The sequence below is a fragment of the Jatropha curcas genome, chromosome 4 (assembly GCF_041381405.1).
Source record: "Jatropha curcas cultivar XTBG-Jc1 chromosome 4, XTBG_Jcur_1.0, whole genome shotgun sequence".
NCBI lineage: Eukaryota > Viridiplantae > Streptophyta > Magnoliopsida > Malpighiales > Euphorbiaceae > Jatropha > Jatropha curcas.
In genome coordinates this window covers 4,637,906-4,654,515 of record NC_143154.1, presented here as the reverse complement: position 1 = coordinate 4,654,515, position 16,610 = coordinate 4,637,906, and the positions used below count along the sequence as shown (strand labels likewise).

General features: G+C 32.5%; 2 protein-coding genes across 2 annotated transcripts; both read right to left on the bottom strand.

Moving 5' to 3' along the window:
* Nucleotides 1-572: 572 nt before the first annotated feature.
* On the bottom strand, nt 573-2,334 carry LOC149496733 (uncharacterized). Its single transcript, XM_089720610.1, has 2 exons — nt 939-2,334; nt 573-831 (listed from the first exon to the last, which is right to left on the bottom strand). Exons 1-2 carry the CDS (start codon nt 1,765-1,767, stop codon nt 803-805), a joined length of 858 nt encoding a protein of 285 aa, XP_089576736.1. The 5' UTR covers nt 1,768-2,334; the 3' UTR covers nt 573-802.
* Nucleotides 2,335-14,260: 11,926 nt separating this feature from the next.
* On the bottom strand, nt 14,261-16,229 carry LOC105636773 (AAA-ATPase At2g18193). The gene is made up of 2 exons (XM_037640061.2): nt 15,002-16,229; nt 14,261-14,885 (listed from the first exon to the last, which is right to left on the bottom strand). Exons 1-2 carry the CDS (start codon nt 15,989-15,991, stop codon nt 14,484-14,486), a joined length of 1,392 nt encoding a protein of 463 aa, XP_037495989.2. The 5' UTR covers nt 15,992-16,229; the 3' UTR covers nt 14,261-14,483.
* Between the last annotated feature and the right edge of the window lie 381 nt (nt 16,230-16,610).

Here is a 16,610-nt window from a genome sequence, read left to right as displayed (position 1 = left end):
TAGGAAAAGCGCAAAAGGTCCTGGACGTTGTTCGCCTGAACCGTCATATTTACCATAATATTCACCACCACGGTCAGATCGAACAGATTTAATCTTCTTTCCTAGTTGATTTTCAACTTCGGCTTTATAAGATTTGAACACGTCCAAAGACTCAGATTTTTCATGAATGAGATATAAGTAACCATAACGAGAATAGTCATCAATGAATGATATAAAATATCTTTGGCCATTTCTAGCTGCAATATGGAATGGACCGCAAATATCTGTATGAATCAGTTCTAAAACATTGGATGACCGAATGACACCTAGTCTCTTTTGTTTAGTCTGTTTTCCTTTAATACACTCAATACAAGAATCCAAACCTGTGTAATCAAGGGTATCTAAGATACCATCAGAAACAAGACGCTCAATTCTTGATTTGGATACATGACCCAAACGTCTATGCCAAAGTACAGCTGAGTTATCAATATTCAACTTTCTTTTGGTACCTCTTGTAGTAACATGCAGGGATTCATGATAACTAGTATCAATGTCTAACATATATAGATTATCACATTCATTCAAGCAACCAGTACCCAAAACTTTTGAATTCATAGATAAAGTGAATATACTGTCTCCAAAAGAACAATGAAAACCAGATTTGTCCAAAAAGGAAACAGAAATCAAATTCCTTCTAAAAGAGGGAATAACAAAAGTATCTATAAGATCCAAAAAATAGCCAGTACTTAAACATAATCTAAAATGTCCAATTGCCTCTACTTCAACCAGATCGCCATTTCCCACATAGACGTATCTTTCACCGTCAGTTGGCTTTCTGTAGTTGAGGCAGCCCTGCAATGAAACACTTATATGAGCGGTAGCACCAGAATCCATCCAATAAGTGTTTTTAGGAGCTGAAGTTAAATTAACTTCACAACAGACTAAAACAAGGTACTTACCCTTCTTTGCAAGCCAAATAGCAAATTTAGGACAGTCCTTTCTCAAGTGATCCGTCTTTCCACAAAAGAAGCATTTTGGCACATAAGGCTTCTTTTGTACTGGATCTACAGCAGTAGCAGCAGCAGGTTTCTCAATAGCCTTTTCAACAGGCTTTGCAGAAGGCCTCTTTCTTTTCTTGTTCTTACCCTTCCCAGCTGAAGAAACAAAATGTGCACTCTCTCTTTTGTTAGAATTCATCTTTTCCTCCTCATCAACACAATGAGAAATGAGCTCGTTAAGAGTCCATTTATTCGGCTGACAATTATAGGAAGTCCTAATTTGTCCATACTGAGAAGGAAGAGAATTCATAACCAAATGGACTAAAAGGTCATCTGGTAAAGCCATACCCAGCGCCTTCAGTCTCTTTGCAATCTGAGACATGCTAAGAATATGCTCCCGAACACCACCATTGCCAGCAAACTTCATGGAGGTTAATTTTCCTAAAAGTGTTCCCACTTCGGCTTTGTCATTCTTGACATAAGCCCTCTCCAGCTCGGCAAGATAGTTTTGAGCATTGTTCTTTTCAGCTGAGACAGAGTCTCGAACATGTTCTGGGACTCCTTTCTGCATGATCATTAGACCTAAGCGATTAGAACGCTCCCACTTCTCATACTGAACCCTTTGAACATCAGTGCTCGTATCAGTAAGAGGAGCAGGTTCGTCCATCCTGAATGCAAGATCCAAATCCATACAGCCCAGAAAGATCATAATATCTGATTTCCAAGACTCAAAATTTGATCCCTCAAGTTTAGGGACACAATCAGGATTAAATGACATGTTAGCTGACATCAGAGAAAATAAACAAATAGATAAGTATAAGCTCACAATCCACAAATGAAACAATTCACATAAGTAGAGATTAAAAAATGGAAATAAGATACAGACACAACATTAATATTCTCATCTTTGGATGTAAAACATTAACTTGTAATTAGTATCTCAATGCAGCAATCAAATATTGATAACATAGTCCTGACAAATAATAAATCTTCCTTTGGGCCGATATATCATTGTCATGGAAAATAATCAAACAATTATCACATATTTATTGCCAAACATGTATTCAAAACTCAGCCAGATAGCAACCTTCCTTTGGGCCGATTAACTATCCGCAACGAATTCTAATACACCTGTCTAATATTCTAAAATAAATCAATTCAAGCAATAGAGGTCACTTTGGTGACTTATTGATCAAATCAATTTATTTTAACAAATATCAAACACAATAGGGACTTAATCACTCCAAAATTTAATCTCAAGTCGACAAATTAAATCATTTAATTGTAATTAAAACAAAACAATTGCAATTAAATGAATTGATTGTCTAAATATTTAATAATCTAAAATTATTTAGTCCAAAAAAAAAAAAATTATAATCTAGTCTTTAAGTCACTAAATTAGAGACTAAGTTATAAAATTGGACTAAATAAATTTGAATAAATAAAGTTTGGGGTCTAAACGAAAGAAAACAGAAATTTAAGGGCCTAATACGAAAAACAGAAGATTAGGGGCCTAATCTGAAGTTACAGGAAATTTAGGGACCTAATCTGAAGTTATAGAAAATTTAGGGACCTAATCTGAAGTTATAGAAAATTAAGGGACCAATATGAAATTACAGAAAATTAAGGGACTAATATGAAATTTTCCAGGGACCTAACCGTAATTTTCCATCCCTAACCTTGACACAAAAACGAGCAGAGACAAAACAAAGAAAAAAAGAACCAGGTCCGCCGCCAACTCTCTCCACCTGCCGTTCCAGCCCCTTTCGGCCGCCAACACCACCAGTTCCAACCGAAGACAAGCTCCAGTAGCCATTGGACGGTGAATGGCAGCCAAGGGAGTCAAAAAAAAAAAAAAAAAAAAAACGGTGTTGAAATCACAAATCTCTAAACTGCAATTTCAAAACTAATTCGCCGGCAACAATGGAGGTTCTCAGGTGGGTTTTGAGGTGTTAAACCAACGGCAACCATGAAAAACACAATCTTTGTTCAATAATTCCCTAAAATCATCAATGGCGTTATACTCAAGCCAAGATTTCGATCAAAATCCACAAACCTATACTGTTTTTTTTTTTTTAGTATTAAACAAAACCCTCTATCCGTAAACAGTAGGGAAAAAAAAAAAACATTACGAAAATCAATCTAAAATCTAGCAATTATGCACAAGGCTCTGATACCACTTGTTAAGAATTAATCTCAAATAATTCAATAATAACCTAGATCGTGCAAACCACTAGATTCAACAAAATAGATTGAATAAGAAAAGGTTGCGTACCTGACATCGTTGTTCGTCGATCTTGATGTATAAAATTAGGTTTGCAGCCTTCCAGAGAATTGAAGAATCGATTTAGCGGAAGCAATACGAAAGGAACGTAAAACTGAATCGTATTCAACTCCTCTGGGGACCACGACCTTTATATACCTGTAGGGTTAGTACAATTCCTATTTCGGTCCTTTAACGAAATAGGAATTATATAATGGTCTCTACACTTAATATCTATAATTAGTTGATACCTCAATAGTCAATTATTCACAATCAAGACCACATTTGAAATTGACTTTACAATTAGACTGCTGTACATATTTAATTTTACATATTAAGCCCACAATAGAAAATTAAATCCAACAAAACCATGTAGTGAACGGTAAAAAAAAGTCTTAAATCAAAAAAGAAATTTAACAGTAATAATGCTGTTTTTATTTTTGCTTTTGCAACGACTTCCATGGTGTTAGAGAGGATTTGAGAGGATGTGAGTAGATCTGAGGTTGCAGAGGATTTGATTTGAAATGAAAAGATGTGCACAGAGGAATGAGAGACTTAGGTATTCTTAAGGACAAAATAGAAAATTCATATTTATGTCCACATAGAATCTACTCATGCCGCTGAATTGCAATTTTGGAGCTCTTTGTCTCCACGTCAGTTGCCATGTGTTAAAAGAATAAGGCCCACAATCACGTTTTTTTGTTGGCCTGCTTAATCGTAAATTTTAAAAAATTTAAGCACCCAATTGATAACATTTTCCATTTAAACACTAAAATGGAAAAAAATAAAAAATTTAGATACTAAAAATATAATTATCTCTAATGTTTAGCTCTTTTTTTTTTTTTTTTTGACAATCATACCATTATTTTTTTTCTTTAAATTTAGCTAACTAATTTCATTGTAAGTTAAACAATTATTTTTATCATCTCAAAATAAAAAATAACTATTTTTGTCCTTTTTATTGAATACTTGTAATTTAAACCGCTAAATAAACAGCTAACTGCAAAATAGCTAACAGTTCGAATAGCTATTATAACAATTAATATTACCGAACAGATTCTAAAAGAGCTTATAATTACTGTGTAGCTATTGAAATAGCCAATTTTATCCAAAGAGTGCCTTAGTCAGATTGAAAACGAATGAACTCGTGAGGAAAATGCTGTAAATTTTTCCTTCTAACTAAAATTTTCCCTACAGTTTCCAAATAAGAGAAAATTAATTTTTTTTTTTTTTGGTTATTTTCTTTTCTTTCAAATTTATTAAGCATTTTATTGGTTAAACAGTATACACACAATCCCAAACAGGTTAGATATAACATATATTCCTTTACAAACCATGAATGACAAATTTGTAAATGTGTGCTAATAAAAGCATTTTTTATACAATACCATAATTTCAACCAATGCCTCTTAACAACGCATTCAAGTACACCATTTCAAATTAAACTCACTTTCCTAATTATTCAGAACTCTATAAATTTCATACACTTTGAAATTTACATTTTTAGTCTTGTAGTTTTTTTAATGAATAGGCCCTTCTCCTTCCCTACCGTTATGAAAGTGTCTCAACTCCTCGTGAACAATTAACAAATAATCGAAACATGTTTCGAGTTAAACCGTCTTTTCTTTTGACAAAATAATTTGAACAGAATAACTATTTTATAGGAGCAAATGTGAAGAGACTTTCATTTTTTTTTTCTTTTATTTTAAGGAACATACATATTAATTAGGACAACAGCCAGAAATTAAATAATAATTTATCCAAATAAATTACTAGAGACAAGATAAATTTTTAATTAACTTTATACAGAGCTTATAAACTTTTCTTATAAAGCACAAGTAGAGAGTGTGTAATGAGCCTGTAAACTATGAATTGGTGGGCTTTAAAGAGTACATAAAAGTATGTATAGAAAGCTTTATGAATTTGGTGGACAGACAAGAGATGCACAAAATAAGTAAATAAAATGCTGAATTGTCTAATTTCAAGATCTAAAAATCATGTAATGTATGTTAAATGATTAATCTTGTAAAGAAATAGTAAGAAATTTGGTTGATGTGTGAATGGGATTACTGCTTTTATTTATTTGTTACTGGTACTACTGTCATTGTCTGAGTTGCTGGAAGAAGAGTCAAGAATAGTCTCTTCTTTGTAATTTCTGTGTACTTGGTAGGTAGGCAAGCTGTGTTTAGAAAAAAACAGAAAAAGAAAATAAAATGAACATTTGGCTTAAATAGTCTAGCTACTTTGTAGATGGATTCAAGTTTCAAGCACTTGAAAGAAAAAAAGAAAAATAAACATGGTGAAATCAATCCGTCCACCCAAAAGACGAATTGAGCACATGATTAAAAATAAAACAAACTAATATAATTTTTTTTTTTAAAAAAAAAAAAATGTTTTCTTTATTGTGTGTCTTCCAATAATTTGGGAGGAAAGAAAAAAAAATGAACAAAAATATTATGAGATAGAATTAGTATTTTGTTCCAATTTTACGTTTGCTTAGATATTAAAATCAAACTTCTTTTTTTCATACACAAGAAAATAGTAAGCCCTTCAGAAATAAGGCGAGACCAAATTGCCCCAATCTGATTCGCATTCAAAAATAGACCCGCCTTAGTGTAGGCTGCATCAAAATCCCCAAACCCAGGAACCATCCTGATGAGCTAATTCATGGCAATCATAGTCAAGAAGAAATCAACTGAGAAATTCAAATCATTTTCTTGAGAGAGAATAGAAAAATACAAATACAAAGAGAGATATTTTCTCATACAGATCTCTATCGCTCTTAAACTAAGAAAAAATAACTGTCAATGCCAGCTGGCAACTTATTGAAAATAAATTAGAGCCACAAGATCAAAACAGAATTTATATCAGTATACTTTCACCCCCCCTTCAAGATGGAGTTGGTGAGAAATCAACCAACCCAATCTTGGAAAGGAGACGAGAGAATATAGAAGCACTCAGATTCTTTGTAAACACATCTGCTAATTGGTGTTTTGACGGCACATGAGTAGTGGTAATGAACCCATTTTGAAGCTGATTACGAACCACATGACAATCAATGTCAATATGTTTCGTTCTTTCATGGAACACGAGATTTGCTGCTATGTGTAAAGCAGCCTGGTTGTCACAAAATAATGGAATGGGAAGATACAAAGATAACTGAAGATCTTGAAGCACATAAGAAATCCACTTCAACTCACACACAGTAACAGCCATGGCACGGTACTCAGCCTCTGCAGTAGATCTACTAACAATGTTTTGCTTTTTTGTTTTCCATGAAATTAAGGAATTCCCCAAGTAAATGCAATATCCAGTAAGAGACTTTCTAGTGGTGAGGCAAGAGGCCCAATCAGCATCACAGAAAGCTTGTAGTTGAAAAGAATTGGTGGCAAGAAAAAACAATCCTGTTGTTGGATAAGTTTTCAAGTACTTCAACACATGAATAGCAGCTTTTAAGTGTGTTGTAGTAGGGGCTTGCATGAATTGACTCACTTGCTGAACTGAGTAAGTTACATCTGGTCTTGTTAAATTGAGATAAAGCAAGCGGCCCACTAAACTTCGATATTGTTCAGGATCATTCAATAAATCACCGTCATCTGGTTTAAGTTTTAGACCCTGGATTAAAGGAGTATGTACTGCTGTGGCATCTTGTATACTAACCTCCTGTACCAAATCCATTATATATTTTCTTTGTCTAACACACAGGCCCGTTTCTGATCTAGCTATCTCCAAACCTAAGAAAAACTTAGCATAGCCTAGATCTTTGATAGTAAATTTGTCATGTAAAAACTGCTTGACATCAACAATCAACTTTTCATCAAATCCAGTAATCAAAATATCATCTATGTATAATAATAAAGCCAAAAAATCATTGTTCATACCTTTTGTAAAAAGACAATGATGATTTTGGGACTGTTGAAACCCATACTCTCCAAAATGCTTGGTAAGTTTTTTATTCCATTGACGGCCTACTTGCTTTTAGCCAAAGAAAGATCTCTGTAACTTGCAGACTTATCCTGGAATGGCTTTTGTGTAACCCGCTGGAGGTATCATATATATATCTTCATTAAGAAAACCATGGAGATATGCATTATTGATATCCAATTGATGCAAGGACCACCCTTTAGAAGCAACAACTGCCAAAAATATTCTAACAGTCACTAGTTTAGCCACAGGGGAAAAAGTTTCAGTATAATCTAATCCCAATAATTGTGTATAACCTTGGCAACTAAACGTGCCTTATATCGGTCAACACTCCCATCTGATTTGTACTTTACCCTGTACACCCATTTAGAACCAATAGGTTTCTTACCCTTTGGTAAATTAGTTAGAACCCAAGTCTTGTTCTCCTCTAAGGCTGCAAGTTCCTTTTGCATGGCTTGCACCTAATTAAGGTCTTTATTAGCTTGATGAAAAGAAACAGGCTCTGGAATCTTTGACACATTGGATACAAAAGAATTATATGATGAACTAATGCATAAGGATGTAGGTAAAAGTGCAGAACGGGGATGGAGAGTAGAAATACCTGAGATAGATTGCTGAGTAACAGATGATGTACCATTGGTATGTGCTGCTGCCATAAAATCTTGAAGCCAAGATGGTTTTTGTGTCACTCTATTACTCCTTCTAATGACTGGTTGAGAATCTATATGTTCTAATCTAGTTTCATGATCTGAATGAATATGTGCACCTGATATAATATGACTCTCCTGAATATCTAATGAATCATGTAATTGGGTAAGCAAGTTTGAAGGTTCGGAAGAACGAGAATTTGATAAAGAGGAATTATTTTCAAGATCATGATGAAAATCATTAACTGGTTCTAGTATATTTGGTAAAACAGGTGTATCATAGGTAATGGAGTGGGAAATTTGGAAAGGAAATTGTTGTTCATGAAAAAGTACATCTCGAGAATGAAAAATGGTTTTAGAATTAATATTGAACAATTTATATGCTTTATGGTTTTAGGAGTAACCAAGTAAAACTGCAGGTTGTTCTCTATGATCGAATTTTGTTTTGTGAGGTTTTGTATTTGTTGCAAAACAAAGGCAACCAATAGTTCTGAAATATGAGATATCAGGAGGTTTACCATTCAATTCCTCATAAGGCGACTTCCAATCTAAAACCACAGTAGGTATTCTATTTATAACATGAGTTGTTGCCAATAGACATTCAGACCAGAAATTTTTAGGAAAATGACCTTGGAACATAAATGCCCTTGCTATCTGTAACAAACTCCTATGTTTTCTCTCTACCACACCATTTTGTTGGGGAGTGTATATGCAAGATCTTTGATGCATTATACCTTTAGATTGAAATAATTCCCTACATTGCGTATTCAAAAACTCAGTTCCATTGTCGGTTCTAACCTTTTGCACTTTAACTCCAAATTGTGTTTCAATTAACTGCAAGTAATGGCTTAAAACTGAACAAAACTTGATGCTTAGTATTTATCATATACACCCATGTATACCTAGATTTATCTTCCACTATAGTTACCATGAATTTTGCTCCAGTTATAGATTGCACACCATAAGGACCCCACAGATCTATGTGTATTAATTGGGACAATTTTTCTGATTTTATAACATTTATAGGAAAAGGAACTCTTGATTGCTTGGAAATAGGACATATTGAGCATACAATGTCACACAATTCATCATGATCAAGTACACCAGCATATTTCAGTCTTTGATTAGAAACATGTCCTAGTCTAGAATGCCAAAGTTTAAACTTTTGTATTTTCCTACTATTTTCAGTACAAGTAGCCATACATTTACTACTTACAATATCAAAAGACTTCTTATTCAGCAAATATAACCCATCTTGCCCATGACCAATGGCAATCTTCTCGTTACTTTGCAAATCTTGAAAAATAGAACAATTTGGTGAGGATTTAACTGCAATTTTATTTGTTTTGGTTAATGATGTTACTGAGATCAGATTACATTTGAAAGAAGGTATGTAAAGGACATTGGTCAAAATAATTCTGTCATTTAGCTTTATTGTTCCTATATAATGAACTAGTTTTATGGCTCCATCAGGTAATTTGACAGATTTTGGTTTGGCTAATTTGTGTAATGTGTAAAAAAAAGAAATGTTATAGGTCATATGGTCAGTACACCCTGTGACAATGATCCATTCACCTATGTTCTTATCATCAGTACTTTTAAAAACCTTGTTAGATGCAGTACCTGCAAAAGAACAATTGTTCACATATACGTTTTCATCAATTACAGTCATCATCTGCTTGCCCTTCATGGCTTTCATAACTTCTTGTTGAATGATCTTAGTGAGATTTTCACTCCATTCTGCTGTAGGACCCTTTGAGTTTTCATTCTGGACATCAAAAGGAGTTTCTCCTGCATTGTCAACCATATGAGCCTGTGACTGACCTTTCTTCTGCTTTAACTCATAATACCAATTAGGATATCCTACAATCTTGAAACATGTCTCCCTTGTATGGCCTTTGGTTCTACAATTGTCACAAAACTGGTTCTCCTTTCCAGTACTCTCCCTTCTCTTATACTTGTTCTTGCTATCCTTAAAATTTCTTTTCTTGTAACCTGAATTACCCTGAGCAAGCAAAATTGCAGAAGATTCACTAGATTCAACAATAAAATGGTTCATTTCTCTTTGCTTCTCCACACGCAAGACCATTGAATAAGCTTTATTAACTGATGGCAAGGGATCCATCAGTAAAATTTGATTCCTCACGTGATCATAACTATCATTTAGGCCCATAAGAAATTGCATCAACCTTGCATCATTCTCAAAATCCATAAAGAATTTTGCTGCACCGCAACCGCAAACAGGAAACTTCTTTAAACTAGCCAATTCATCCCACTTTTGTTTAAGTTTCGTGAAATACACTGTTATTGAGTAATTTCCTTGGCTAAAACTACAAATCTCCCTTGTGATCTGGTAAAGAAGAGGTCCATTACTATCACCATATCTTTGAAATAATTCATCCCAAAGTTCTTTGGCTGAATTTGAATATAGAAAAGCTTCAACGATATCTTTCGATATCGAGTTCAAAAGCCATGAAACTACCATACTGTCTGTTCTCATCCATTTCTCATACACAGGAGAATTAGAGTTAGGTTTCTCATACCTTCCATTAATGAAATCCAGCTTATTCTTCGCTCTGAGAGCTATAGTTATGGATCTGCTCCAAGAGTGATAATTGTTTTCATTCAAAGGTACACTGACTAGATTCAGTCCAGGATGATCTGAATTAGTTAAATTCAGAGGATCATTAGTCAATTTAGCTTTTGATCTTGCAATCTGAGATCTGTTTGGCTCCAAATCATCGGGATTCGTCATTTGCTCTGATTGATGCAGAAGAAAAAGAATTTAAGATCAACCTTTAGTAACCTAAATGCTCTGATACCATGATGAGCTAATTCATGGCAATCATAGTCAAGAAGAAATCAACTGAGAAATTCAGATCATTTTCTTGAGAGAGAATAGAAAAATACAAATACAAAGAGAGATATTTTTTCATACAGATCTCTATCGCTCTTAAACTAAGAAAAAATAACCGTCAATGCCAGGTGGCAACTTATTGAAAATAAATTAGAGCCACAAGATCAAAACAGAATTTATATCAGTATACTTTCACATCCACCGTTTTAGATATTTTACTAAACTTTATTTGAATTATTCAATTACTCTTATTTTTATTCAATTACTCTTATTATTTCTAAAATTGGTGATTTAATATTTTTTAATTTTTATGAAATCTCAAAAAGTATGAAAAAATGAATAGAATGGAAGTAATATTCTAAATCTTTATTTAAGTAACTACTTTATTAAAATGACACTTTAAAAACCATATATTTAGGGAAGGAAACTTTTTAATGTATTGTTTATTTGTCAAAATTGGGCCCCATATATAAATTCACCCTGAACTATTTTAATCTTGTGGCATTATCAGCTTTTACTTTTACCCATGAAACACTTAAATTCATAAAATTACATTTATTAAACAATTAAAATTTTTAATTATTTTATTTAACACTTCAACTTGTAAAATTAGATCAACTAAACATGCATTAAAAAGTTGAAATTCATGAAAATTATTGTTCCAAAGAGTCATGCTAGCTATAATAAAATTGATATTTTGCAGATAAAAATCAAAGAATTTAAAAATTATGAATATTGTGTCGAAATGTGTTTAATATTATTAAAATTTACAAATTTAAATACCGACGGATCGTTCGTAAAGTTTAAGGTACTAAAAAGTTAAAATTACAAAGTATAATGATTAATTTATGGATTCCGCTGTCAAAATTGGCTAGCAACTTTACCCTGGGCACTCATTATCTTCTTGATCATGACTTTTACATGATCTAGTGGGCGTTTCTTGTAATTCTTTTCTTGTTTTTTTTTTAAAAAAAAGGGGGAATTGGGCCATTTAGGGGTGGCCACGGTTCCAGAACCGGCGGTTCCGGTTCCAAAAAAACTGGAACCGGAATTAAACTGAAAATTTCCGGTTCCGGTTCCGATTTAGAACCGAACGGTTCTGGTTCCAGTACGGTGCAAAACCGACGGTTCCGATCGATTTTTCGGCAAATCGTATAATTTTAAATTTTAAATTTTGAAGACCGGTTTTCAAATTTTATTAAATTTGTGAAAGTTATTTGTAAAAAAAATACACCTAAAAAATTAAAAAATGGTTCAATTAACTGAATTTATTTTTTGTTTAAAAAAGTTTGAGATTTCACAACAAAATTTTTTGAAAAAAAACACAAAACTGACAGTTTCTAACGGCTAGAACCGCCGGTTCGAACCGGCCGGAGAACCGCCGGTTCCAATCTATTTTTGTGGAACCGCCGGTTTGCGGTTCCACAAATCTAGAATCGAAATCGAACCGAAAATCTCCTGTTCGAGACCGGTTCGAACCGACAGTTCCAATGTCCAAAACCGTAATATGGACACCCTTATAGCCATTGACCAGTGGTATAATTTCTGTGCCACTTTCACAGTGGCCAGTCCATCCGGTCTCATGTAACTCTGGTAAAAAAAAAAAAAAATCATTTTCTTTGATTTATTGTAACATTTTCCAAAAAGGTTGTTGCTTCCTTTTCAAAATTGAGTTCTATCTTATGCTTTAGCCAATGGGAATCTTTGAAGAACTTAGTCGTACACGTCAATTTGCAAATGACAACAAACAAACTTTGTTTCTCTTTTTATGACTTTTTGGTCATTTTCAATAATGATATCAGAAAACGTAAATAACTTTACTTTTTCAATAGTTCTGGTAGACAATATTTCAGGCGTCACTTTCGATCCGGCATTTGAAATTTATATACAACGTTATGATTATTATTAAAATGAATAATTTCAAAAATATGACAAGTCCCTGTAAAATTAAGAATACTATAAGATTAAATATGTAAAATTAGGTGAAAATTTATACATTAATCATGTATAATTCCGATTATATTACGAGAACAAATATTCATTTTTTATCATGCCTTCGGGGATACTTTCCTTGAATTTTGAGGATAAACAAGGACATAGCACATGTACATAAAAAAATAAATATATTGAAAGTAGAATTAAATGACCCCTTAACCAAGGCAAATCACAAGGAAATGTAGACTTAATAGCCATAAAAGAAAATTATTTTCAAATATTGTATTGTAAGGCTGTGTTTCCTGTCAGCTTTTTAATGCAATTATTTTTTTCTTTTTGCCATTAAACAGTAAAAGAAAAAATTTATAAGGCTCATAATTTTATTTTTATATAAATATTTTTGGATATTAGTAAAAATTTTAATTTTGAATATTCATACCATAAATGTTTTCGATAAATTAATAGTCTTTAATAAGTAATAATTTAATCTTAGAACTTGACGTGGCATTCTTATTCAGACTCATGGATATAGTGAGTCATGCATAACGTTGGCCCGTTGTGCATTATTAATCCACCTGGTCAAGATAAGCTCTGCCGACGGCGATGGCGGTTATGTCTACGTGGCACGATTATGGACATTCTGTCAGGGTGACATGAGGTAGGATTTTTGCCTCTCTTAGAAAATAGAAAAATGTATAAAAAAGTAGTTGAGTAGTGGAATAACTGTATATCGAAATAGATTTTATTTATAAAATAGTAAACTTTAAATTTAAAATTGTCACTTCTTTTTTAATATTTCAACATTATTAATGGAAAAGCTGAAAGAGTTCATAAAAATTAATCTATTGATAACTCATAACTGTATTATAATTAAATAAATTATTAAACAAAGATTAATAAAATTACTGTATTTCATAAATAATTACTTCAAATTTATGTACATGAGAAGTTTAACGTTTAACAATTATGAGAGAAATTTTAACATTTTTATAAAATATCATCAATTAATCAAAATCCATCGAGAGTTATGAAGAAAGGAAATTTCAAGTTCAAATTGATTACGGATTGAGAACAAAAATTTATAAATAATTCATTGTATTACAAAAAGATTAGGTGGTTCTATAATTTTTTATCCTTCAAAAATTTATTAGATTAAATAAAAATTTAATGCGTCGACCTACATATCGTATGTTATCCCAATTAAAAATTTCATGAATCCACACAATTTTCTAGGAAATATGTATTTGGATTATTGTATTTTCTTTTTTTCTGAATTTTAAATAAATAATTAAAAATATGTAGCATTCCAAATTGTATGTTAGTAAAATTGAAAAAAGAAATGTGCAAATATAGTAAAAAAAAAATTAAATAATTTGTATCTGTCAGAAAAATTGATAATATGAGATATCTATAGTTAGGGACAAACTACAGTGCAGTACAGAATGTTAATAATTCTGCATCATGGTGAATAATTAATAACCATTAGATTTTATTGTTTAAAACTTAGCTATTGGATGCTAGAATGCAAGAGAAACCAACTATACAATAATAGGTAAAAAAATTCTTATTTAGTTTAAAAACAAAATGATTGCTTAATTACTATTAAATAATTTTTTTAATTCATTAAAAGATTTTTAAGAGACGAAATAATACTATATACCGCACAACTCTTAACGAAATTACAAGATAATAAAATCTAGTAAAAGTGAAAATTACAAGATAATTTGTAATTTTTCATCTAGTTAATACTTAATAATAAACCTCCAACTGTAGAGAATCCAAGTAGCCATTGGAGAAAGGCTGGACATTTCTTTCTTAATAAAAACTTAATAACTACGCTAAAAAAAAAAAAAAAAAAGGGAAAGACGAAATTAGATTCACTAAACAGAGCTTTCCTTTTCCTCTACAATTTTATCTTCATTATCCTTTTTAATTTTCTGCTGCTTAAGAAAATTGAGTACTTCTCCAAGAGCAACATCAGGATCATCACTCTTCAATAATTCCTCAGCCAAAGAAGCAGGAGTGGCCTCTGCACTTTGTATCAACCCATCAATTTCTTCAAGCAGTTTATGCTCTTTAATTCCAAGGTAATTGTACACCAAAACTCTAAATCCTTCACTGGTACAATATGACATGTGAATGTGCATATCCATTCTGCCAGGACGAAGCAATGCTGGGTCCAAAACTTCCTTGTGATTTGTCGTAAACACTATTATCCTTTCTTCTCCACAGCTTGACCACAATCCATCAATGCAATTTAGCAGACCAGAGAGCGAAAATTGCTGTTTGATCCAAATTAAGAGAAACAAAAACGAGTTTTAACCAATCCCATTTCTAAAATAAAAGTATCAATAAAACAGAGCATAACAGAGTAGACCAAAACAGCACAGATACTAACCTTGACATAAATGGATTCATCATCAGAATCATCAGATTTTGATCTTGATCGATTATACGCAGTAGAATTGCAATCTATGTCCTCAATCACAGTTATGGACTTTCTATCAATATGGAGCATAGCTTTTCTCAAATCAGCATCAGAAGTAATATTGGCCAGCTCCAAATCAAACACATCAAACTTGAGGTAATTAGCCATAGCTGCAATTAAGCTTGATTTTCCAGTGCCAGGAGGACCATAAAGTAAGTATCCTCTTTTCCAAGCCTTTCCAATTCTCTTATAGTAGTCTTTCCTTGCCAAGAACCTATCTATGTCATCTATGATAGACTTCTTTAGATTGTGATCCATCGCTAGCGCATCAAATGTCGATGGATGTCGAAAATCAATGGAATCCCAACAGCCGCGAGACCTTGTATAAAGCTTTAAAACCTTTTCGCCTTTGGTCATGGCCTTGGAAGTATCCACAATGTGGTTTAAGTAACCATTAAAGATTTTTTCTCTATATTGATCTTCAAATGTTAGTTCAAAATAACCTTTGTTATAGAATTTATCATTCTTGGATCGATCGTCGTTTTCTTGCTTTGCAAATTGCCATGTAATTTCTATCCCTTCATAGACATCAACAACTTTCTCACCTTCTACTATGGCAGCTGTTACATTCTTTTGCCCTCTAAACTTACCAATTCTGATAATTTTGTTTTTAGGGCCGATCTTGGAGGACAAGTAGAATCTTGCTGCGTCTATGAGTTTGTTGCGATCAAGACCGTCCCACGAATCATCAATTATGAAGGTATCATAAGAAGGAGATGATTTTCTACGAGAGAAGAAGATCAAGAATTTTGAGACAAGAAAAGTCTCGAGCTTCTTGGGTACTAATTCATGGTAAATATTACGCAAGAGCATTGAGGAAGTGGAAAATGAAGCGTACAAGGACAATAAGGAGGATGTTGAAGGGTAAAATCTCGTATTCTCTACAAAAGAATAAGCCATGGTTGGGTGTTTTTGGACAAGATCGAGCAGTAAGAACTATTTCGAGTGTTTTTGGACAAAATGAAGAAATTTTTCGGACAAGATGAAGAAGCAAAAACTGTTTGTTAGTGTCTTAAGCCAAGATCAATATGAAGAAGCAATATTGAAGGGAAGGGAATGTGGGAGTGGTACTCTGCTTACAAATAAGTGAAAATGGGAAAGCAACCAGTGCAAATTGAAGAGAAGGTTCCAGATTAGTGCTTGGTGGGTGTGCGTGTGCGAATGGAGTTCCTGATTTTTTACTTTTTTTTATTACTTCGGAGTATTCTTTAACTGCGCTGTCAGTGCAAATTGCAAACTGATAAATCTAAAACCATCATTTAAAAACATTATTTTTTTATAGGAAAATAGATTAATTTAATTTAGTTTAAAATATATGACAAATTAATTTATTGGTTTAATTTATGATTTTAAATTTAAAACACTCCATATTACCAAAAAAAAAAAAAAAAAAATTTAAGGGTCCAAATCAAACCAAACAAAAATATAGGTCGATATATAAATTTATCCCTAAACTTTGTTATTTTAATTTTATAACACCCTCAATTTTTACTTTTACCAATCAAACACTTCAACTTAT